This window comes from Globicephala melas, chromosome 1, assembly GCF_963455315.2.
Source record: "Globicephala melas chromosome 1, mGloMel1.2, whole genome shotgun sequence".
Lineage (NCBI taxonomy): Eukaryota > Metazoa > Chordata > Mammalia > Artiodactyla > Delphinidae > Globicephala > Globicephala melas.
In genome coordinates, this window is record NC_083314.1 from 150,150,642 (window position 1) to 150,178,082 (window position 27,441).

A 27,441-nucleotide genomic window follows, 5' to 3' on the forward strand; every position below is an offset into this window, starting at 1 on the left:
AACAGGTAATTATGGACTGCTAATAATAAGAATAATAAAAAACAACTACCATTTTTTCCAAGTCTGCTAGTAATAGGCATTGCACTAAATGTTTTAACAATAACAAATAGTTGAGCGCTTAATTGAAGGCACTATGCCATACACTTTACATGCATAATCTTTTACAAATAAAGTGAGGTACCTGAGGCGACTGTGGACAAACTGTCAACACTCCTGTCTAAGGCCAATACCCCCACATGTACCTAGATGGTCTCCATTTTTGCTTACTCAAGAATATTCCAGCAGTTGTTCTCTCCTCTCCTGCATCAACTTCTCCTTCACTACTGGATAATTTCATTGACATACAAATAAGATGTAATATCTCCTATTTATGTTTTAAAAAGAGGGAGGGACTTCTTTGGTGGCGCAGTGGTTAAGAATCCGCCCGCCTGCCAATGCAGGGGACACAGGTTCGATCCCTGGTCCGGGAAGATCCCACATGCCATGAAGCAACTAAGCCCGTGTCCCACAACTAATGAGCCTGCGCACTAGAGCCCGAGAACCACAACTACTGAAGCCCACAAGCCACAACTACTGAGCCTGCAAGCCACAACTACTGAAGCCCGCATGCCTAGAGCCCATGCTCTGCAACAAGAGAAGCCACCGCAATGAGAAGCCCACACGCAGCAACAAAGACCCAACGCAGCCAAAAATAAATAAAATAAAATAAATAAATTTATAAAATAGAGGGAAAAAATACTCAACTCTATAACCTTTCCAGGTGTCACCTGATTTCTAAAATCCTCTTTTCAGCAAATCACTTTGAAACAATAGTATAGACTCACTACCTTCTCTCCAAATTATCAGAAGAGGAACATGAGTAATTCATTGAAACTCTATATACCCTTCACTTACCATTAACAACTGTTAACATTTTGTTACATGTGCTTTTTTCTCTCCATTCTCTTTCCCTCTCATTCTCTCCCTCTCTTGCTCTAACACACACATACACACACACACACACACACACACACACATATACACACTTATTTTTTGTTAACTGAACCATTTGAAAGTCAGTTGTAAACATCATAATACCTCCTCTCAAATACTTCCACAATTAATGTTCTTGGTCTAAGAATAAGGAACAACCACCACACAATTTTCACACTAAGGAAATTTAACACTGGCACATTTTCACCTAACGGAAGTCCACATTCAAATTTCCTCAACTGTCCCAATAATGTCCTTCAACTATTTTTTAAAATCCAGGATCCAACCAAAAATTAATCAAGAATTACATTTATTCACCAAGTCTCTTTTCTCCAATACTCTAGAGCATATCCTTAGTGTTTGCTTGTTTGTGGTCTTTTACAACTTCAACATTTTTGAAGAGTTCAGGCCAGTACTTCTACAGATTATCTCCTCAATTTGAACTTCCCTGACTGTTTCCTCATTCATTAGATTGAGGTTAAATATTTTTTAACACAAATAACACATAGGTAATACTGCCTCCTATTCTGTCTTGAGCCCATTCAAATCAAGCTTTGGACCCATCTCTGATTAATGTCACTTGCCAATGTCACCAATTTGGTCTTCCCTATTACTAACCCAAAGATCAATTCTTAGCTGGTCATCTTACATAGCCTTGACACACTTTCTTCTTGTGTCTTTGGAAACACCGAACACTTTCTCTTGGTTTTGTTGCAACCTCACTCAGACGGTCCTTCTCAGTCTTCTTTACTAATGGATTCTCCTTATCTCTTAAGTAAACATGAAGTGCCCCAGGGCTCAGTCCTTAGATAACTTTTCTATCTAGATTCACTCACTCACCAGGTCAGTGCTTCTCAAACTGGCTGTGGTGACAGGCCAAGTGAAATTTCCATCCATTCACAAACCATTGCAAAATACAATAAATATGAAATAACAGAAAAATGATCAAATGCCTGAAGGTCACAACAATGTCAAATTGCTTACTCTAAATTTCTGTACTTATTAACTCCTGGCAAACTGGTAACAAACAGTTCATGGATCATCACCAGTCAGCTGACCACACTTAAGTAGCATTTCGTAGTTTATCTCAGCCAATCACATAGCTTAAATATCATCTATATGCTGTCAATCCCTAAATGTATATCTCCAGATCATATCACACCCTTGATCCCAGGATTCATATATGCAATTGCTTTATCAACACTCCTTCTTGGATGTCAAGCAAGCACCAAAGTTCTGATTCCTCCAACAACCCTTATCCTGCCCCTCCCAAGAGCAAAAATAACAACAACAACAACAAAAAACCCTGCTCCACTCACAATATTCTCTACTTGCTCAGTAAATGGCAACCATATCCATCTACCTACTCAGCCCTAAAACCTTACCATCACCCTCAATTCCTCTCTTTCTCTCATATACCAAAATTAATAACTATCAACAAATACTGTCAGCTCTCTTTTCAAAATACATCCAGAATCCAATCACTTCTCACCACCTAAGCTGCTACCACCCTGTCTAAGCAATCATCACCTTGACTGAATTTTGTAATTGTTTCCTCACTTACTTTGCAGCTTTCACTCCTACTCTCCCTACAGTCTGAGCAACCAGTGACCTTGCTAAAACCTAAGACAAGAAAAGTTCTTTCAACAAATGGTGCTGGGACAACAGCTATGCACATTCAAAGGAATGAAATCGGACCCTTACCGATACCACATATAAAAAATATACTACATATAAAAATAATACCACATATAAAAATTAACTAATAAGGAATCAAAGACCTAAAGTAAGAGCTAAAACCATAAAACCCTTAAAAGGAAACAGAAGTAAATCATCATAACCTCATTCAAACTGTTTTCTTAGATTCTGTATTTGTCTATTTGGCATCCATTAATTGCTAGCCAAACTAACAGCCAAACTTATTCATATCTCCTCTGTAATTTTGCAAATAGTGTTGCAAAATTACTATTACAAACTCTCCAATCAATCCTGAGTCCACATTCCCAACCACCTCCTTTATCAAACTCGCAGACATCAAGCCATTATTTCATCTGCCCTATATCACTCAGGGCCAAGTACCAAACAACTAAAGACCAGACCTCTAGCCCTGAACCCGCCAACATTATTCAAAGTAGCCAGTCCTATACTGTTTACCCTGCCCTGCTTTGCCTTTCCTGTGGAAACCCCAATAAAGGCTCTCTGGCTTCCCCTTGCAACTTTCTGCCTCCTGACCAAACCTGGTGCTTTCCCCACATGGCCCTGCATGGCATGGCATGCCCCTTCTCTTGAGGAAACTATAATAAATTCTTCTTTCAATAGCACTAGCCACTTTGTGTCATCAATCAGTTACCTTCATAAATTAAAGCACAGGAACAAATCAGATCTTAAATTAGGCAATGGTTTCTTAGATATGATATGATATCAAAAGCCCAACCAATGAAAAAGCAGGTAAACTGGACTTCATCAAAATTACAAACTTTTGTGCATCAATGGTCACTATCAAGAAAGTAAAACAACAACCCACAGAATAGAAAATATTTGCAAACCAAGTGTCTGATAAGGGTCTAGTATACAGGATATATAAAGTACTCTTACAGGGACTTCCCTGGTGGTCCAGTTGTTAAGAATCCGTGCTTCCACTGCAGGGGGTGCGGGTTCGATTTCTGGTGGGGGAACTAAGATCCCATACGCCACATGGCGTGGCCATAAATAAATAAACAAATAAATAAATAAAGTACTCTTACAATTAAACAATAAAAAGACAACTCACATTTTAAAATGGGCAAAGGATTTGAATAAACATTTCTCCAAAGAAGATATGCAAAGAGCCAACAAGTACACAAAAAGATGCTCAACATCATTGGTCATTAGGGAAATGCAAATCAAAACCACAATGAGAAACAAATTCAGCAAAGCTGGAGAATACAAAACCAACCAGTAAAAATCAGTTGCATCTACACACTAACAATGAACAATCTAAAAAAGAATTTAAGAAATAATTCCATTTATAATAGCATCACAAATAATAAAATATTTAGGAATAAATTTAACTAAGGAAGTGAAAACCTGTACACTGAAAACTACAAAACATTTCTGAAAGAAATTAAATAGAAAAACATCCCATGCTCATGGATTGGAAGACTTAATATTGTCAAGTTTGACAATATCACCCAAATCAATCTACAAATTCCACGCAATCCATATCAAAATCCCAACAATTTTTTTTAGAGCAGAAATAGAGAAACTCATCCTAACATTCATATGGAATCACAAGGAACCCTGAATAGCCAAAACAATCTTGAAGGACAAAGTTGGTTCTTGATTTCACACTTCTTGACTCCAAAACTTATTACAAAGCTACAGTAATTAAAACAGTGGGGTACTAGCACAGGACAGAAATACACACCACAGAATAGAATAGAGAGCCCCCAAATAAATCTTCACATGTATGGTCAAAAACTTGACAAGGGTGCCAAGACCATTCAATGGGTTAAGGACAGTCTTTTCAACAAATGGTCCTGAGAATACTAGATACTCATATGCAAAACAATGAGTTAGATACTTACTTTACATCATAAAGAAAAATTAACTCAAAAGTGATCAAAGGCCTAATTATGAGAGCTAAAACTCTTAGAAGAAAACACACGGAGGAAATCTTTATGACACTGGATCTGGCAATGATTTCTTGGATATGACACCAAAAGCTCAAGCAACAAAAGATAAAATAGATAAATTGAACTTCATCAAAATTAAAAACTTTTGTGCATCAAGGACACTATCAAGAAAGTGAAAACACAATCCAAAAAATGGAAGAAAATATATACAAATCATATACTTGATAAGAGCTGAATATCTAGAATATAGAGAGAATTCTTACAACTCAACAACAAAAATAAACAGACCAATTAAAAAATGGACAAAGAACTTGATTTCTCCAGAGAAGGTTTACAAATGAACAATAATCATACGAAAAGATGCTCAACATCACTAGTAATTAGGAAAATGCAAAATAAAACCACAATGAGACACCACTTCATACATATTAAGATGGCTATTTTTTTTAATTAACATATAATTGATTTACAATATTGTGTTAGTTTCAGCATAGTGATTCAGTATTTTTGCAGATTATACTCCATTATGGGTTATTACAAGATAAAAGGAATAATTCCCTGTGTTATACAGTAAATTCTCATTGCTTATCTGTTTTATATATAGTAGTTTGTACCTGTTAATCCCGTACCCCTAATTTGTTCCTCCCCACTTCCCTCTCCCCTGTGGTAACCACAAGTTTGTTTTCTATGCCTGTGAATCTGTTTCTGTTTTGTATATACAATCATTTGTATTATTTTTAGATTTCACATATAAGGGATATCATATAGTATTTGTCTTTCTCCTGTCTATCTTATTTCACTAAGCATAATATTCTCTAGGTCTATCCATGTTGATGCATATGGAAGAATTTCATTCTTTTTATGGCTGAGTAATATTCCATTATGCACACATACATATATGTATTTCTATATATAACATCTTCTTTATCCATTCATCTCTTGATGGACACTTGGGTTGCTTCCATATCTTAGCTATTGCAAATAGTGTTGCAATGAACATTGGGGTGCATGTATATTTTCTAATAAGTGTTGCCATTTTTTCCAGATATACACCCAGGAGTGGAATTGCTGGATCATATGGTAGTTCTATTTTTAGTGTTGGGGGGGACTCTCCATACTGTTTCCCACAGTGGCTGCACCAATTTACATTCCTACCAACAGTGTACGAGGGTTCCCATTTCTCCACATCCTCTCCAACACTTGCTATCTGTAGACTTTTTGATGATAGCCATTCTGACAGGTGTGAGGTGATATCTCACTGTGGTTTTGATTTGCATTTCTCTAATAATTAGTGGTATTGAGCATCTTTTCATGTGAAGATGGCTATTCTTTTAAAAATGGAAAATAACAAGTGTTAGCTAGGATGCAGAGAAACTGGAACCCTGGTGTATTCTGGTGTATTGTTGGTAGGAGTAAGAAATGGTGCAGCTGCTATGGAAAGCAGTATGGTGGTTCCTCAAAAAGCTAAAGAACTGTCATATGATCCAACAATTCCACTTCTAGGTATCTACCCAAAATAACTGAAAGCAAGGACTCAAATAGGTACTTGTACATCCATGTTCAGAGCAGCATTACTCACAATGTCCATTGATGGATAATGGATAAACAAAATATGGTACATACATACAGTGGAATATTATTTAGCCTTGAAAAGGAATGAAGTACTGACATGTGCTAAAACATGGATGAATCTTGAAAAAGTTATGCTGAGTGAAAAAAACCAGACACAAGAAGCCACATTTTATATAATTCCATTTATATGTAATGTTCAGAACAGGCAAATCTATTGAGACAGATGTAGATTAGGGGGACTTCCCTGGCAGTCCAGTGGTTAAGACTTCACCTTCCAATGCAGGGGGTGAGGGTTCGATCCCTGGTTGGGGAGCTAAGATCCCACATGCCTCCCGGCCAAAAAAACAAAACATAAAACAGAAGCAATGTTGTAACAGATTCAATAAAGACTTTAAAAATGGTCCACATCAAAAAAAAAAAAAAAAGACAGATGTAGATTAGTGGTTACCAGGGGCTAGAGGGAGTGTAGAATAGGGGAGTGACTGCAAAGGAGTAGGGGGTTTCTTTTTGGGTGATGAAAATGTTCTAATTGAAAGTAGTAATGATAGTAAGACCTTGTGAATATGTTAAAAAACAGTGAATTGTGTATTCTTAAATGGTGATTATACAGTATGTGAATCATATTTCAGTAAAGTAAATTGCCCTTCCCCCAAAACTCTGACAGAGCACATCATTTCTCTGCTTAAAACTACCCACTGACTTTCTGTCCCAATTAGTATAAAATGCAAAGTCCTTTCTGTGGCCCACAAGGCATTACAAAATCCAGCTCCTGCCTCATGTTCTTCTACACCCTCCCACCCCAACACCATTGTTCACTTAGCAACAGCCACTCCAGCCTCCTTTCTATTTGCCAAGCATGTTCCCACCTCAGGACCTTGGCACATGCTGGATCCCTACCTGGGATGCTCTTGCCCAGTACATACATCAACATCACTCATTCCAGACTCCTGTTCTCTACTCAAACATCATCTTAATGAGAAAATTCCTAGAAAACATGATTTAGAATTTCAACCCCTGGGCTTCTCTGGTGGCACAGTGGTTAAGAATCCGCCTGCCAATGCAGGGGACACGGGTTGGAGCCCTGGTCCAGGAAGATCTCACATGCCGCGGAGCAACTAAGCCCGTGCACCACAACTACTGAGCCTGCACTCTAGAGCCTGCGAGCCACAACTACTGAGCCCGCGTGCCACAACTACTGAAGCCTGCGTGCCTAGAGCCCGTGCTCCACCACAAGAGAAGCCACTGCAATGAGAAGCCCATGCACTGCAATAAAGAGTAGCCACCGCTCGCCACAACTATAGAAAGCCCGCGAGCAGCAACAAAGATAAATAAATTAATCAACGCAGCCAAAAATAAATTAATTAGTTAAAAACAAAAAATTTCAACCCCTGCCCCACAAAAACACATACCCTCATATCTCTTTATCTGGTTTTATTTTTCTTCATAGCACTCAATACCATGACATATCATACATGCTTTTGTCTGTCCGTCTCTCTGTCTGCTAAAACCTACTGTATCTCCAGTATTTAGAACAGTGCCTGCACATAAGAACTGAATAAATACAGCATGATAGATGCATGGATGGATGGATGAATTTGAACAAATGAATGAATAAATGGAAGCAAAAAGACAAACAGAAATGTAGTAACTTGTTTTATGAAAAAATACGTAGTAAATGGTAGGGCAGAGACTCAACCTAGGTCTGCCTGACTCTCAAGCCCAGGCTCTTTACTTCTATGCTATAATTCCATTTACTAATTTGGAGACATTGGAGGAATTACTTGTTGGGTGGAAGTGCATTTTGTATAATGACAAGATATCACATACATCTCGAAATCCATTTTTTAGTTCCTGTCCATTTTCATGCAACTACCAAATTACATGCAAAAGCATAACAACTGACAGCCTCCAAAATGACTGAACTTCATTTATTTTATATTGCTCAGCTATTTTAACATTATGCTAATTAAATGAATCTGACTCCCTCTCTAAAGACAAGAACACCAAACCAGTTGCAAACTCCAAATCTCTCTGCACCCATAATGTATACTAGTGAGAACATGCCAAAGGAAATGGGCCTTTATACCTGGTGGGCATACAGTAGGTTCTGCTCTTGCAAGAGCCATTCTGGGGCAGAAGCAAACAGGGATCTAAGTACAATACCCCTCTCCTTCTGACCAAGACTCAGAGGACAATTATAATAACTTTTAACTTTCCAGACTAGGCTACAAGGACAAGAAATAATGGGCTAAGTGGTAAGTCACTCGTTTTATTAACATCAGTTTCTCCACACTTACTACAAATGTTTAAGTATTGATTAAACTTATTCAAAACACCTTACGCTTTGTGGTTCTTAATTTCCTGTCTTCTCTACTTCAGATGCTAAGCCATGTTCTGCCTCCTACTGCATACTCCCTGCGAAGACTTGCCCAGCTCTCTGAAGAAGAGGTACCATGGAGTTTCAATTATTTGGGGAGATGACTAAGCACAGAGATCAGGTAAGCCCAGGTAAGCCAGCCCCCTCATTTTACAAGTGAGGCATTTCAAGCCCAGAAGTGATAGTTCCTGTTGAAACCACATATAACTTGTTAGTGGCAAAGCCTAGGTTAGTATCTATGTTTCCAAGATTCCTTCCAGAATAAAACTCTTTCTACTCTAATACTAAAGATAAAAAATATATATTTTTCAGGTCTACTTAACTCTAAGTTTTCAAAATAGAGGAATGTGTCTAATTGAATCTTATAACCTCAGAACTTAGATCAGTGCCCAACACACAGTACGTATTAGTATGTATTTACTGAGTGATCAATTGTTTAAATGGGAGTTACTTTATTAAAAAGTATTTCTGGCGCATTCCCTGGAGGTCCAGTGGTTAAGGACTGGGTGCTTTCACTGCTTGGGGCCGGGGTTCAATCCCTGGTCGGGGAAATAAGATCCCGCAAGCCACGCAGTGCAGCCAAAAAAAAAAAGTACTTCTGATCTTTATTAATTAAATATTTAAAGGCAGTTAGAATACGCCTAACTTTAACTACAATAAATAACCAAGAAATTCCTCTAGTTTAAAACTAAATTGGTCCTGGGACTTCCCTGGTGGTCCAGTAGTTAAGAATCCGCCTTCCAATGTAGGAGACACAGGATCGATCCCTGGCTGGGGAACTAAGACCCCACATGCCGCGAGGCAACTAAGCCCACACACTCTAGAGCCTGCACCGCAACTAAGACCCGACGCAGCCAAATAAATAAAGATTAAAATTTATAAAAAAGAAAAAATTCAATCAATAATAAAAAAAACTAAATTGATCCAAAAATTCCTCCAGTTTCAAATAAAAATCATTTTCACAGGATATCCTTCCTTCTCAGCAAACTCTATTCATTAGAGGCACACATTCCTAGAAGAAGCTACCTGCCTCAGGACTTAATTCATTTCACCTAACCTTAAGCAAAGGCAAATCTCAGAGAACTTCCAAATAAAGGGAACCAAAAGAAAAAAAAAAATGACAGAAATAATAGGAAAGTGACCAAGTACAAATATTTGCTGAACGTGATGCTGAAAAGCCACTCTCCTTCAGTTATGTATACCTACTCAGTGTATCATTCCATTAAGAGTCCTGGTAGCGCCCTTGCCCAATTTTTAGAAGACTCAGGACACTTGAGAACCTAGAATTGAGATCCACTGCTAGAAATTAATTTAAAGACAGAAATGTGACTCTTAAATAATGAAATATATCCAAATGTAACCTAATATATTTACAAGAATTCTGAAACTAACACACCTTAGACTAAAACTAAAAAATGAAGCACTACCACATGTATTAAGTGCTCTTTCTAATACCTATATATATATAAAACAGGTATCATCATGGTTTATCATTTTATAGATAAGGCAACTGAGGAGATGAAGCAATTCCTCTACATTACAAAGCCAATTAAGTGACATAGCCAAGACTGAACCCTAGGAGTTTGCTGACTCGTAACTCCAGTCTCTTTATATCAAAGCACAGTGAGCTTTCATAAAGCAGCCAAAAGGACTTTACAAGAATCTCAGAGGACAATTTAATCATTGGAGCATTTTACAAAACAAAATCCCAGGATGACAGCAACAGAAACACCATGCGTTTCACACATTTTTAAATGCATATGATACATACATAAAGTATACTTAATAAATAAATAGGAATACTGTCGTCCTCTCTGTAGCCATGTCTCATACATGTCTGTGAGAGACTTTTCAAAGCCATCGTTTTAACACAGCCCTATTCCTTTCGTGTTTCCCAAATCTGGCTCCTTAGCAAAATCACAGTGGCTGTGCTCGCAGGTGCAAAAGTACAGGCTCCCAGGCCCCGACGTGGAGATTTTAAACAAGCTCAGAATCTGCATTTTAACTGCTTCTATTATTTAAATGTTTGTTTTTAATCTGAAAAATAAGCATTCTAGATGATTCTGATTAGCCAAATATGCAGTACTACCCCAACAGAAGTCTTAGAGAAAAAGCAAGCCAAGAAAACCTATGAAATTGAAATCCAGAGACAAAGATTTTTTTTTTTTTTGCAGTACGTGGGCCTCTTACTGTCGTGGCCTCTCCCATTGCGGAGCACAGGCTCCGGACACGCAGGCTCATCAGCCATGGCTCACGGGCCCAGCCACTCCACGGCATGTGGGATATTCCCGGACCGGGGCATGAACCCATGTCCCCTGCATTGGCAGGTGGACTCTCAACCACTGCGCCACCAGGGAAGCCCCAGAGACAAAGATTATTAACGAATTTCCCCAGCCCTGAAGCCAGAAGAGAACAAAAAGGTAAACGACAGCCCTATTCCAACCGTGAACCCAAACGTAGCTTTTTTTGCCCCAACTTGTTGACCTCTCCCTAGTACCATGCTATGGGACAGATGTAGATGCTAAGAGTTTCAATTTTAACATTCTAAAAAAGCTTGACTCTACTAAAACTCAGTAAAGCCCAAAACACAAGCATAAGACTGTGATGGGTATTTAAGTGGCAGCTTTCCCCCAGACCCTAGGCAAAAACTGACACAGAGAAGAGGATCTGGGGTGGGGACTGATGAGGGAGAGGGGAGGAGCTGACCTAGTGAAAGAAGTTGGCTGGCCCACTGGTTTCACTGGCCCAGACAGGAGTCCACAGAAAAAAACACTCATGAATGAGAGTCCTCTGAGTGATACTGAGAACAGTCCCCAGGAGGGATTCCTAAGCAGGATATCATAATCATAATCATAATCATCATCTACTTACAAGCTGCCTCTTCTTGGAAGGCTCAACTCCTTCTGGAAAGCAAAACACAAACATAAGTTAGAGAGAAATAAGGACCCATCTGAGTCCTACAGGTCTGTACTAAATGTCCTAGAAGATTTATAGCATCATATTAATAATGGCAAAAACTCAATATTTCTAAATAATAACCTTCTTCTTTGTCTCTCAAATTTTAGTGAAATAATAAGCAGTCTGGTTAACTATCTATCATCTCATTCTTCCTTCCCAAAACGAATGTCTCACGGAATACTTGTAGCACTTTCACCACTAGATGGAACCAACTGGCCAATGAAGATTCCAGGTATTCACTGGGCCAGCCATCAATGGCTGATGAATTGTAAAGGACTCATATCATTAGAGTCAGTGATATGAAAGGAATGAAATGGAATATTTTCTTTAATTATAAAATATTTTTGACAAATAAATAATAATTTATTATTATTATAATAAATAATATATTATTATGATAATAATATCACAAAGAGATGACTATACACACCACTGACATGAGAAATAACCCTTGCAATAGCAGATGGGCCCCTGTGACTTGCTTTCTAAATTTATCAAGTCCCACCTCCCACTAGTCTCCACTTAACAACTATTCTTAATTTTTTGTTTATCTTTTCCATAAGTGTCTTTATTTTTATTACATATATCCGTAAATTATTAGTATTGTTTTACACATTTTTAAATTATATACTTAAAACACTGTATATATTCATCTGCTGACATCAATCTACATTATAATTAGGAGATTCACCCATATGAATATATTTCACTTTAGTTCATATATCTATAGTACAGTAGTCCAGTCTATAGATTTTTACAGTACTTATTTATCCATTCTCCAGTAAATGGAAATTTAATTTTCTTCCCATGTTTTTCTTCTCCATCAAAACAATGCTCCTATAAACATGCTGTAGTACTTGCTTCCTCATGCACATGTATAAAAAGTTTCTTGGAAGTATACACTTAGATGTGGCATGAACTAAGTCAGAAACTGCATCAGAAATTGCTCCCAAAATGACTGTACCAATTTACCTTTCCCCTCCAACATTTCCTAAGAGTTCTCCTTTCCAGACTTGTCTCCCAAACTCCTGACACTTATAATCAATTGCCTTCTCAACACTTCAAATCCAAAGTGTCCAAAACTGAATGTGTTCTCTCCACCAAAACGGACTCCAACCATAGCCTTTCCCCATCTCAGATGACGGTAATTCTATTCTTCCTGTTGTTCAGACCAAAACCCTGGACATCTGGACTCTTGTTTTTAACACACCCCACATCCCATCCAACAGGAATTCTTAATGGCTTTAAATTTAAAATACAGCCAGAATACAACCATTTTCCACTATCTCCAAAGACTTACATGCTTACAATCTCTTAACCAAAAACCTTGGATTTAGTCATGTTTTAGAAATCAGAATTGGGGGTGGGTAATTAAAGTAATAGTAATATATATATATATATATATAGTAATATATATATATATACACACACACACACACATATATATATAATATATAACACCCTCAACAAAGACTAGGTCACCAACAAAATACATCAAAAACATTAAGATTTCTCCAGTAAAGTGTATGACAGCCACAATAAATGTGATAAAAACTCTAGTCTCAGTTCAGTTTTGTCACCAGAAGAGTTCAAATTAGGTCAGGTTTTACTGCTAAATGAGTTACAGAATCTCTTGGGTTTTGCTATTATGATCCAAGCCACCATGGTCTCTCCCCAGCCTCACAACTGTCTCCAACTGGTATTCCATTCCTGCTTCTATCCTTAACCCACATGGTCTATTCTTAACAGAGTGATCCTTTTAAAGGTCAGTAAGATCACAACACTCCTACTCAAAATCCTGGAATGGCTCCCCATTTCATTCAAGAATAAAAGTCAAGACCTAAATGGGTGACCCACCACCCTTCCCCAGTATCTCTCTGACCTCCTCTCTCCCATGCACACTTGCACATTTTGATCCAGCCACACTGGACTTTACTGTTTGTCAAACACATTCGGTATTCTTCTGCCTTAAAGCCTTGTGCTAATCTGTGCACTCTGCCTAGAATGCTCCTCTTCCCCAAATATTTCCTTGGCTAACCCCTACAGCTTTCAAATCTCTTGGCTCAATTTTCACCTGAGTTCTTAATGAAACCTACTACCCTGATAGCTCTATATAACATTACAACATATTTTCCACCCCATCACACTCTTACTCCACTCTGCTTTTATAACCAATACACTTTCCATACACTTACCACTTCTAACGTACTACGTAATTTACTTGTTTATAATGTTTATTGTTCATTTTCTGTCTTTCCCCACTAAAATCTAAGCTCCATGAGTGCTGGGATCTTAGTCTGTTTTATTTAGTAATGTACCTCAACAACTTAGAACAGTGACTGGCAAGTAGTAGATGCTCAAAAATTTGTTGAACAAATGATTTCACATACTCGCCAATACCTGGCATTTATTAAACTGTTTAATTTTTGTCAATCTAATGGCTGTGATCATATCACAGTATGGGTTTAATTGCCATTTCCCATAATTACTAGTGAAGCTAAACAGTGTTTTATATGTTTATTGGCCATTAGGGTTTCCTCAACTGTGAATTGCCTATTTACAATCGTCCCTCGGTATCAGCGGGGGATTGGTTTCAGAACTCCTGGCAGATACTAATACCTGCAGATGTTCAAGTCCCTTAGATAAAACAGCACCATACAGTACAGTTGGCCCTCCATATCTGCAGCTGGGGAGCCTGCCAAGACACAGGGTCAAGTGTATATCCCTGGCCTATTTTTCTATTAGGTTTTCTATCTTTTTTCTTATTGAGTATAGGTATTTACCTAATATATTCTGGATACTAATTATTTGTGGATTATATTCACTGAAAATGTTCTCTCAGTCTTTTTACTTTTTTTTAATGGAGCCACCAAAGAATTTAATTTTTATATCATCAAATCTATTATTCTCCTTTATATTATCTATTTTTACATATAAGAAATACATCCCTAAGACTCCTCGCTCCCAATGCAGAGAACCCAGGTTCAATACCTGGTCGGGGAACTAGATCCCGCACGCATGCCGCAACTAAGAGCTCGCATGCCTCAACTAAGACCCAGAGCAGCCTAAATAAATATTAAGAAATACATCCCTGACACACAGAGACATGAATACATTTACTTATATTTTCTTCTAAAAGATTATAGGTTTACTTTTCACACTAAGTTTGTGAATATACCTGGAACTTATTTTTGCATATGGTGGGAGATAGGAATCCCATTATATTTTTTTCTATAGGAGTGATCAATTATCCCAAGCCATTTATTAAATGATATGCAATGTCAGTTCTGTCATATATTAAGTTTCCATGTACACAGGGGTGTCTTTCTTGACTATATTCTATTCCACTGAGCTGTCAGCCCCTGTGCCTATACCATGCTGTTTAATTGGTATAGCTTGACAATAAATCTTGATATTTGTAAGGCAAGTCCACTCACATTGTTATTAGTCCTCAAAATTATGGGAGTTATTCTTGGGACTCTGCTCTTCCATATAAATTTTAGGATCAAGTTGTAGATTAAAACTTGACACTGCACTCAATCTAGAGGATAACTGACACATTTATAATACAGACAACCGCTATATAAGAACATGGTAAATCTCTCCATTTATTTAGGTCTTCTTTAATATGTTTTAATAAAGTTTGATACATTTTCACATAAAGATTATACAAATCTTTTGTTATATTTATTTCTAGATAGCTTACATTTTCTTGTTGCCATTATAGTGTATTTTTTAACTAAATCAAGAGTTGTATTTCATTACACCAGTAACACCATTTTCTTCCCAATACAACATGAAAATTTTCAAACACAGGAAACAGAAAAGTTAAAAGATTTGTACAGTGAACATCCATATACACACCCACAACCCAGACTGTACAACTGTTAACATTTTGTGATATTTTCTTTGTCACATATTTAGCCATCTATCCACCCATTTGGGTTTTTTAAAATATTTATTTATTTATTTATTTTGGCTGCGCTGGGTCTTAGCTGCAGCATGCGGGATATTCGCTGCAGCACGCAGACTCCTGGTTGCGGCATGCAGACTTCTTAGTTGCAGCATGCGAACTCTTAGTTGCAGCATGCATGCGGAATCTAGTTCCCCGACCAGGGATCGAACCCGGGCCCTCTGCATTGGGAGCGAGGAGTCTTTTTTTTTTTTTTTGGCTGCGTTGGGTCTTCACTGCTGTACATGGGCTTTCTCTAGTTGCAGCGAGCGGGGTCTACTCTTTGTTGTGGTGCGTGGGCTTCTCATTGCAATGGCTTTTCTTGCTGAGGAGCATGGGCTCTAGGGTGTGTGGGCTTCCGTAGTTGTGGTGCACAGGCTTCAGTAGTTGTGGTTCACGGGCTCTAGAGCACAGGCTCAGTAGTTGTGGCGCACAGGCTTAGTTGTTCTGCAGTATGTGGGATCTTCCCAGACCAGGGCTCAAACCCATGTCCCCTGCAGCGGCAGGCGGATTCTTAACCACTGCACCACCAGGGAAGTCCCTGTTTTTTTTCTGTTGTTGTTATTTTGTTTTCGGGTTTTTTTTAATGCATCTCAAAGTAGACTGTGGACATCAGTACACATTTCAGTATGTATATCATTAAGTAGAATTCAGTATTTGTTTACAACTTTTTCATGTTGGGTTTTTTTTTTTAAGGTAAACGCTGAACTGCACAAACCTTAGGTGTACCAATGAATAAGTATGATAAATGTATATGCTTATAACCTAAATCCCTATCAAAATACAGAATATTTCCATCAATTCAGAAAGTTTCATCATGTCCTTTCTTGGTAAATTCCCAACAAACCACTATTCCCTTGCCCCAAGCAAATACTATTCCCATATTTTCACCATAGATTTTCTTTCACCAGAGCTTCGTATCAATGGAATTATACAAATATGAACCTCTTTATATAACCCCTTCTTTCACTCAGTATAGTGTTTCAGAAATTCATCCATGTGGTTGTATATAACAGTACGAATATCCAATCATATTAATATACCACAGTTTATTAATCCTTTCTCCTACTAATGGACATTTGAGTTATATCCAGTTTTGAGCTATTAGCATTCCTGTACAAGTCTTTTTAATAGGCCTATGTCTCATTTGTCTTGAGTAAATAAGAGTGTAATTGCTGGGCTATAGGATAGATGTATGTTTAGTTTTATAAGAAACTACCAGATCTTTTTCTAAAGTGATTATACCATGTTACACTTCCATTAACAATGTATGAGAGTTTCAATTGCTCCACATTCTAGCTAATATAGGTTACCCTCAATAATATAAGAATTGCTCTACATTCATGCCAAGATATGATATCAGTATTTTAAATTTCAGCCATTCTTGTGAGTGTGTAGCGGTATCTCACTGTGGATTTCCATTTTCCTGATGAATAATGATGTTGAGCATCTTGTAATGTGCTTATTAGCCATCAGTACATATTCTTGTATGAATGACCTTAAAATATTTTGCCCCTTTTATAACTGGACTATTTATCTTTTTATTATTGAGTTGTAAGCGTTCTTCATATATTCTAGATGCAAGTCCTTTATTAGATATTTTGATGAATATTTTCTCCCAGCCTGTGGCTTGCCTAGTGAAGTTATATGTGGTGTCTTCTTTTTTTTTTTTTTTGCCATGCCACACGGTTTGTGGGATCTTGGTTCCCCGACCAGGGAACAAACCCATGCCCCCTGCAGTGGAAGCGTGGAGTCCTAACCACTGGATCACAAAGGAATTCCCATAAGTGGCATCTTTTTTTTTTTTTGAAAAAGACAGATGTTTCTTGTCCTCATGGAGCTTACAGTCTAATGGGAAGAAAGACAGTAACTGAGACATCACACACATAACTAAAGTAGTTACAAGTTGGGTTCAGTGCTCAAGCAGAGAATAACAGGGGCAAGAGAAGTTGACTTCATTCTTATCAAAATGACACACGCATCTGGTTAAAAAAAACCACACAAACACTATAGAACAACTTCGAATATAGCGAACAATCCTTTCATCCTCTCTCCTCAACCTTCAGTTCCACGAGGCTACTTTTAACCTTTCTCTTTTAATTCTTCTGCTGATTGACCTCTATTTCTCTAGATAATACGCTTCTGTCCTCTTTTTTTTTAATTTTAGAATTTTATTTATTTTTTTATACAGCAGGTTCTTATTAGTTATCCATTTTATACATATTAGTGCATATATGTCAATCCCAATCTCCCAATTCATCACACCACCACCATCCCCCACCGTAAGTGGCATCTTTTCTTTTTTTTTTCTTTTTTTTTTGCAGTACGCGGGCCTCTAACTGTTGTGGCCTCTCCCGTTGTGGAGCACAGGCTCCGGACGCGCAGGCTCATCAGCCATGGCTCACGGGCCCAGCCACTCCGCGGCATGTGGGATCTTCCCGGACCAGGGCACGAACCCGTGTCCCCTGCATCGGCAGGCGGACTCTCAACCACTGCGCCACCAGGGAAGCCCATAAGTGGCATCTTTTGATGAACAAAAGTTTTTACTTTAACGAAGGTCAATTTGCCAGTATTTTTTTTAATGGTTAATGCTTTTAGTATCTTGTCTAAGAAAACTCTGCCCATGCCAAGGACACAAAAATATTTTCCTACATTTTATTTCCATATGCTTTATGGTTTTAGCCTTTATGTTTAGGTCCACATATGTTTATGATCCACGTCTGAATTAATTTTGGGGTAATATGTGAGATGGGGTTAAGGCTCATTTTTTTCCCATATGCTATCCACTTATTCCAGCACCATTTATTAAAAACACTATCTTTTTCTCAACAGATTGCTTTGCCACCTTTGTTGAAAATCAAATTGTAATAGAATGGGCTATTTCTGGCTCTCTACTGCACTCTACTGATCTATTTTTCTAGCCTATGCCAGCACCACACTTTCTTGATCATGTAGCTTTATATCAAGTATTGAAGTCAGATCATGGGGTGCTTTAACTTTGTTCTTTTTCAATATTGCTTTGGATATTCTAGATTCTTTGCATTTCGATATGAATTTTAGAAACAGATTATTCACTTTTACCCAAAAAAGGCCTGCTGGGATTACAGACCAATTTGGAAAGCAGTGACAGCCTAATATTGAGTCTTTATATCCATGAACACAGTATTTCTCCACTAACTTAGACCTGCTTTAATTACTCTAAGCAATGTTTTATAGTTTTCAGCAAAAAGATCTTGTACTTCTATTGCTAAGTTTATCTCTAGGAAGATTTTTTTTTTTTTTTTTTTTTTTTTTGCGGTACGCGGGCCTCTCACTGTTGTGGCCTCTCCCGTTGTGGAGCACAGGCTCCGGACGCGCAGGCTCAGTGGCCATGGCTCACGGGCCTAGCCGCTCCGCGGCATGTGGGATCTTCCCGGACCGGGGCACAAACCCGTGTCCCCTGCATCGGCAGGTGGACTCTCAACCACTGCGCCACCAGGGAAGCCCAGAAGATTTTTTTTAATTGAAGTATAGTTGTTGTATAATATTATATAAAGTTAAGATGATTTTTGAAGCTATTGTAAATAAAATCTTTATTTCACTTACCAATTGCTTGCTCTGGTATGGGAAAGCAATCAATTTTTTATATATTAACTGTATATATTACAACTTAAATTCATTATTATAGTTGTAATGACTGTTTTGTACATTCCCTAGGATTTTTCTATATAAACAATCATGTTCTCTATAAATAGTTTTACTTCTTTCCACTTTCTAGGATTGTCTGTGGTACACATCCTTGCCTTGTTTCTCATTTGATTGTAGAGGGAAAGAGTTCAACATTTTACTACTAAATATGATGTTAGCTGCAGATTTTTCATAGGCCACTTTGATCAAATTGATAAAGTTCCTTTCTATTCCTAATTTGTTTAGAGTTTTTATCAGTAATGAGTATTGATTTTGCCAAGTACTTTCTCTGCATATGCTGAAATAATCATATGGTTTTTCTCCTCTATTCTGTTAATGTGGTAAATTACAGTGATTGATTTTCTAGTATTAGACTAATCTCGCATTCCTGGGTTAAATCCAACTTTGTCAAATACACCATTAGATTATCTTTGCTAATATTTTATTAATGATTTTTACACCTATGTTCAGAAGGGATAATGGTCTCCAGTTTTCTTTTATTATAATGCCTTTGTCAGATTCTGGTATAACAATTATGCCAGCCTCCTAAAACTGGCTGTGAAGTGTTCCTGCCTCCTCTATTTTCTACAAGAGTTTGTGTAAGATTGGTGTTATTTCACTAATAAAACCATCTGGGGTCTGGAGGCTTTTCTTTAGGATTTTTTGCCTATATGTTAATAAATAAGATTGGCCTATGTACTTTTTCTTCTCAGATTGTCCTTGTCAGTTTTGGCTTCATGGTTATACTATCCTCATAAAGTGTGCTAGGAAAGTGTGTCCTCTTTTTCTATTTTCTGAAACAACCTATGTAACACTGGGAATATCATTCTTTGAACCTACATGACAGTTCTGGCTTCTTGAATAGTTTAAATAGATAACATGAGGTGGATTTATATTTGGGGGCAATAACCATAAACAAAAATTCTATAAAATGCGTCTCTGAATCCTCTTTAAACAAGGAAATGCATCCATGGAAATCCATCCCTTCTGCATTCCTTACCCACTTCTTGCACCTACACAAAAGCCTACATTGGCAAGATGGATGCCCAGGGTTCCAGATCAGTACATTCTGTGCCAAGCTTTCCAGTACCATACAGACAGGCCTAAGGAAAGGAGAAGAAGAACTGGTCTCCAATCAGATAAAGGTAGTCCAAGGAACAATGATTTCCCAGTCCTCCCTTTCCCAGAGAATATTCATAGCAGGCTGAGGAAGAAAGCTGCATAATCAGGAAATTTGGCTGAGGTAAGAAGACCATTCATTTAGGCAAATAACCATAAATTCTCTGACTCGTCACTTACTCTTCGAAAGTAGGATGGTAATATCTGACAATACATTACATCAGGTGAAGCCTGTCCCATCCAACCTTTTCTGACCTACTAGTTATCTCTGGACTCACGATATTCTGATTAGCATTCTGAACACATTCAAGTCTATCCCACCTTGAGATAAGAAAAATATTTCCCTTAATTACTACATACCCCTCTTCAACCACTGCCTTATCAATTCTTTTTTCCCTTCACAGTCACACTTCTTGAATGAGCTGTCTACATTCACTGTCTCCAATGTCTCACCTTCTATTTTCTTCACACACTGCAGATATCCCGAGACCTTACCACCCCATTTAAGCCATTCTTGCCAGGTTACCAATGGTCTCTATGTAAAGAACCTTTGCTACATTTTTAGTCTACCTTTTCGTTTTTGGGCTTGACTGCTCAGCAGCATCTGACAGTATTATTCATTCTTCTGTTTCGAATGACTTTTCTATCCACGAAATCACACTACCCTGTTTTACCTCTTATCACTACTTAAACAACTTCCTTCAGCTTAGATGCTCAAATGCTGATTGTCCTTAAAGCTCTCCCTGGAAACTCCTCTCTACACACATTTTACAGATGATGCCAATATTTGTATCTTCATCCCAGATCTCTCTCCACTATACAGTTGTATATAGTTTTATATACAACTACCTTGTCCTTAATATGTCTGAAAACTCAACTTATCTTTCTATGCAAACTTGCTCCTTCTCTGTTTTCCATTTCAGTGATGGTACCACCAAACTCAGAGTCATTCTTGATTCTTCACTTTCTCTCACACTACACATCCAATTATTCATCAAGCCTTGCCAGTTTTACCTCCAAAATACCTACCTTTAGTCAATTTCACTTTACTTCCACTGCTATGTCTCCTAGTCCAAGCCAGCATCATCCTGTAACATTCTCCTAACCGACCTCACTTTAGTTTTGTTCCCCTTGATTCTTAATGTTATATCAATGTAAATATCATGTAATAAGTATCTATTTGCTAAGTGGTAATATATGAGTTTAACAAAACAAATAATGCAGTCAAAAAGATCTTTTTAAAATGCAGAACGGACTGGGTGATTTCTCTTCTTAAAAACCCTTAATAACCCTTAACGGATAAAGTCTAAAATCCTTCCTGTAGCCTATAGGGCACTGCCTAGCTGCTACTGCCTTCCTCTCTAGCATCATTTGCACAATTCTCCAGGCTTGTTGGAGTTTTGATCTTTTAGACACACCATACTCTCTCTCTCACCCTCAGGGTTTCACAGCTATTGTTCTCTCTGCCTTTTCCTTTGCTCTTTTTATACATTCTTGGACCTTAGCTTAAACCTCATTTCCTCTGAGATTTCCCTATACACAGTTTCCCCAGCCTACCTCTATTTAATTCCAACACTTTACTACAATTAGTTGCTTAATTGTCTGTTTTCTGAGACTGACTGTTAGCTGGAGGAGGAGAGATCATTCTTGCTCACAATGGCATTACTAGCACCCAGCACAATACCTGGCCTAGTAAGTACCAAATGAACGTTTGATGAATAAATCAGTGAATCAGTAACGTAAGTAAATGGTACTTACTATTATCACTGTCATCATTATAAGGCTCACATAGGGTCTTGCTCATTTGGAGTTATATTGATGAAAACTGTCAACTGCAATTCGGTCAGCAAAAGAGGCTTTACTAGAGAAAGGATATACTCTGCTATCACTTATATTATTTACTGACAGTCTTCAGGATGGTAGCTATTATTCCACTGTTTGTTTTTGTTTTGTTTTGTTTTTTTAAAGCTTTCAGGAGAGGGAAACAAACAAACAAACAAAACAAAACAAAACCATTACCTACCAAGGAAATCCACTTTTATACCATTTACTAAGTGGCCTTAAAAGGACCATTATTCCCGAATACAAGCTTTTCCTCCGCTCTGGCAGCAAGCATTCTGCTGGGATGCACAAAAACCTCCCTTTCCTGTGTAGCAAATGTACCATTACAACTGCTCTGGGCATTATGGCGTTTTAGCTCCACTTATTTACACTTGAGTGTGAGTGTATCTTGAGGTCAGGAACCAAGGGGAAATCAACGTATATGTAGCTATGGTGCGCCTATGAAACTCTAATGTATTTCACTCCTCTTGTTCCATTAAATTCAGATGTCCTCACCCTGAGAACAGGTTCCAATGACAAAATATTTACATTATACAATCATATTAAGAAACATGGAAAAGAGCACAAAATTTTAAGTTAAGAAAACTAGGTGCATGTTATGGCTCAATGACATATAACTTCTGTGGCCTGGGATTTCACCTACCTCTAAAGCTCAGATATAGTGCTTATAAAGGTCAAATAAAATAATGTATACAAAAGTATTTTATTCTATAAATTGTGACACAGATGATATGTGTTATTCTCATATGAGTTTGAAGAACAGTAAAAAGAGGCTGATGATCCTAACAGGATATTTCTACATGGCATAAAGAACTCAGGGCTCAGAGTCAAAAAAATATTTAAACACAGTTCTACTATTTACTCTGCTCATAAATCCTGGTCAGTCATTAAAAGCCTTTCTAAATCTCATTTTTCTTATCTGAACACCTGAGATAAAAATACCTATTTTGCCTATATCCAAGGCTACAATAAGAAAACACATTTAAAAGCTTAAGGTTTTCATAAAAAAGATGCTCCATATCATATGTCATCAGGGAAATGCAAATCCAAATAATGAGACAGTACTACACACCTATAAGAATGGACAAAATCTGGAACACTACAACACCAAATGCTGGTTAGGATATGGAGCAACAGGAACTCTTATTCACTGCTGGTGGGAATGCAAAATGGTACAGCCACTTTGGAAGACAGTTTGGCAACTCCTTACGAAACTAAACATACTCTTATTTTATGACCCAGCAATTGCACTAGGAGCTGAAAACTCACGTCCACACAAAAACTTGCCCACAGGTGTTTGTAGCAGTTTTATTTATAATTGCTAAAACTTGGAAACAATCAAGGTGTCCTTCAGTAGTTAAACAGATAAATAAACTGTGGTATATCTAGACAATGGAATATTATTCAGCACTAAAAAGAAATGAGCTATTGAGCCATGAAAAGGCATGAAGGAAAATTAAATGCATATTACTAAATGAAAGAAACCAATCTGAAAAGACTACATACTGTATGATTACAACTATATGATGTTCTAGAAAAGGTAAAACTATGGACACAGTAAAATGATCAGTGGTTGCCAGGGGTGGGGGCACGGGGAGATGAACTGGCAGACCACAGAGGATTTTTAGAGCAGTGAAAATACTGTGTACGATATTATAATTATGGATATGTCATTATACATTTGTCCCAACCCACAGAATATATAACACCAAGAGTGAATCCTAAAGTAAACTAAGGCCTTTGGGTGATTATGATGTGTCAATGTAGGTTCATCCTTGGTTAAAAAAAAGTACCATTCTGGTGAATGATACTGATAATGGGGGAGGCTATGCATGTGCGGGGGCAAGGAGTATATGAGAAATATCTGACTTTCCTCTCAAATTTGCTGTAAACCTAAAATTGCTCTAAAAACAAAATACGGTCTTTAACCACCCCCCCCGCAAAGAAGCTTAGGACTTGACAGTTTGGATTATCATTAATAATAATAAGTTGCATTTTTCTAATCTGACCCACCTCCAACAAGGTTTAAACACTAATGGATGAATTGCTGACTCTGCTCCCAAAACTCAAGGATATATTGTTTAGAGTCTCTAAAATTTTTATTACCGTGTTGGATCCCTCAAGTTGACATATTTTGACACTGTCTGCCGAAAATGATATATCTCTCTTTTCTTGAACTATATTCTGAAGTTGCAAAGAAAGCTGTACATACTAAATTCTAGAGAAACAACCCCTCACTCCCTTTCACTTGTCCACAAAACAAACTTCTAAAGGTATTACATACAAAATAAGATGGTGCTCTTCACATGAGGAATCACTATCTATATGCATTACTCATTATTCACAATGACTAAACCCATAAAATATTTCCAAAGAAACGACAAAGGCCAAGTGTCTAAAGGCAACAACCACTACCCCCACAAGTAAATATGCAAGCCAAGAGTCACAAGGCTTATGTTTGTCCTTTATATCAATAGCCACCAGCATGGAGATGACTGTGGGTTAAAACTATCTCTGCCTGAGACAGCTCCCAAACTGAGTCTCCCTCACCACATTTTCTATTTGAATTCTCACTTATATTTATTTATTTATTCATTCATTCATTCCTCTTCCACTGAGTAGCTGCACTCTTCCCAGAAAAGGAAATTAACAGCCTTTAAGAAACATAACTCAATCTTCCACTCCACTGGAAGTGGATAGAGGGTTGGGTTTTGGAGACAACTTCTCAACTAACATATAAAAGCAAGGCAGGGGTTGGGAGGTGGGGGCATTCTCCACAACTGAAAGACTAGATATCTCTTTACAGAACTTGTAATTAAACCCATATAGTGTGCCTAACATAAATAACACTGTTTGAGGTGAGAGCAGGAGTAGAGAACAACACTCTAGGGGCCACTCAGAATCCACTGCTGATGAAAATACCATCCTATACTTCGGTGACCAACTGGATGAAAGAAGACAACAAATACTTTTTTACTCTTATTGAAATACACTATAAATACAGAAAAATGCACATAAGCATACAACTCAAACTTTCACAAACTGAACACACTAGTGTAACCAACAGCCAGATTTTTAAAAAATGAATTATTACCATCAATCCAGAAGCATCCTCATGTCCCTTCCTCCAGTCACTACCTACACTCCCCAGGAAAACCATCTTCTTGATTTCTAAACTTTATAGGTCAGTTTTGCCGTTTTGTCATTTTCTTTACACGGAATACAGAGTATATACTCTTCTCTGTCTAGCACTCGTGTTCAACATATGCCCAATTCGAGTCCCAGAAGGCAAACAGTAAATGCAGATGTTAACAATATCTGAAGAGATAATGGCTAAGAAATTCCCAAAACTGATAACAGAAATGAATACACAATATATAGGAAGCAAAATGTACCCCAAGTAGGATTAATTTTTAAAAAATCTAGACCAGGTAAATGATAATAATATTGAAAAACACCAGGGACTTCCCTGGTGGCACAGTAGTTAAAAAAGTCCATCTGCCAATGTAGGGGACACAGGTCCGAGCCCTGGTCTGGGAAGATCCCACATGCTGCGGAGCAACTAAGCCTGTGCGCCACAACTACTGAGCCTGTGTGCCACAGCTACTGAAGCCCGGGCACCTAGAGCCTGTGCTCCACAACAAGAGAAGCCACCACAATGAGAAGCCTGCGCGCCGCAACAAAGAGTAGCCCCTGCTTGCCGCAACTAGAGAAAGCCCATGCGCAGCAACGAAGACCCAACACAGCCAAAATAAATAATTAAGTTTTTTTAAAAAGAAAGAAAAACACCAAAGACAAAAATAAATCTTAAGAGACAGAAAATAAGATCCATAACCTTCAATGGAATGACAATTAGAGTATCAATATATTTCTCAATAGCAACGATGGAAACCAAAAGATAGCTGAATAATATGTGCAAGTCTGAGAGAAAATGACTATCAACACAAAATTGTGTACCTATACAAACCATCTTTCAAGGTCAAAAGTATTTAAAACAGACATTTAAATAAATATAAGTATTTACTACTAACATAACTATACTAATGTTAAATGACATACTTTAGGAAGAAGAAAAATGATCCCAGGAGGAAAGTCTAAGACCCAAAAATGAATATTGACCAAGAAAACTAGCAAAGATACATAAATCTCAGTTAAGTACTGACTGTATAAAATAACAACAGAAATATCCAACTTGTGGAATTTTTAAAAATACTGGACAAAAATAGCATGTACGTTTGGAGGGGGTGATGAGAAGGAGGGAGTCCTTGTGTTGTTCAGGAGGGGGGTTAAAATCTGAATTTGTTCTAATTCACCAGTAGAGTTGGAAAAATCAAATAAGAACACAAGCCAAAAAACTCTATCAATATTTTTAAATGGCAAAGAAGAAAAGGAGCTGTAAGGCATGGAAATGCAGGACATGGAATGTAAGAAATAATATGGCAGAAACAGTTCATAACAAATGTAAATAGACAAATTCACCAGTTTGCCCGGGGGTGGGGGGTGGGGGGGTGGGGGTAGTGGTAACTTACTGATTGCCATTTGCAACAGATACCCCAAAAGCAAAACTACATTGGAATGGTTGGGATAGTTGGTCTTAGAAAAACTAACAAAACAGATCTCAAATGATATAGAAAGGAAACACATCAAACTAGTAGATCAACTTATTAAAAGAAAAGCAAAGAATCAAGGGAACAGAGATCTTCAAGACATTAGAAAAAGAAAAGGAGGAAAGCTAAGAAAGACAGAGGTCTTTAGTTGAGACATATATATTGCAAACTCAAACACTTTCAGAGGCCAGTAAGGTAATATATTTCATCAAGTCTGAAAAAACTACTAATTTCAAGGGATGTCATTATTTTAGGTATTAGAAAAAAAATTGTAAGCAAAACAAAATAACCACTGCCAGTTAAAGTATAACACACCATCAAAAGTAACATACTATAACTTCAGAGCTGTTAAAAAGTAAAAAGATGAGAGCCTTAGAAATGATAAAATACAGTAAATGTATGAAGCTACAAAATATAAAATGAGAAAGGATTGGTGAGGCCTGTATTGGTCAATTTTTCTTAAAATCTCCAAAAGTAGTTAAATAAAACACAACTACAGGAAGTATTTCACAGTCCTCCAAATTGTGATCTTCACACAGGAGAATACAAGAATTTAATTCAGAGATGATAAGGGGTTGTAATTTTAGAATATCGTAAGATTTCTAGGTGAAACAACTCCACCTATAAAAATATGCACTGCTTAGGGAAAATATGCTGTTAAAAAAGAGCAAAGAGAACTCTAAAGATCTGAAGCTGCTTCGATTATTCTTTTCTGCAAAGATGTTGAAATTATCCATGATGACATTAGTTGCTACATGGGGA

General features: G+C 37.5%; 1 protein-coding gene across 8 annotated transcripts in view; it reads right to left on the minus strand.

Annotated features, from left to right (window-relative positions):
* Nucleotides 1–27,441, minus strand: part of MAST2 (microtubule associated serine/threonine kinase 2) — a 199,598-nt gene that overhangs the window by 105,482 nt on the left and 66,675 nt on the right. For all 8 annotated transcript variants that reach the window (XM_030870005.2, XM_060306021.1, XM_030870006.2 and 5 more), the window contains one exon: nucleotides 11,407–11,438. In XM_030870005.2, the coding sequence (XP_030725865.1) occupies nucleotides 11,407–11,438 (32 nt within the window). The remainder of the gene's footprint in view (nucleotides 1–11,406; nucleotides 11,439–27,441) is intronic.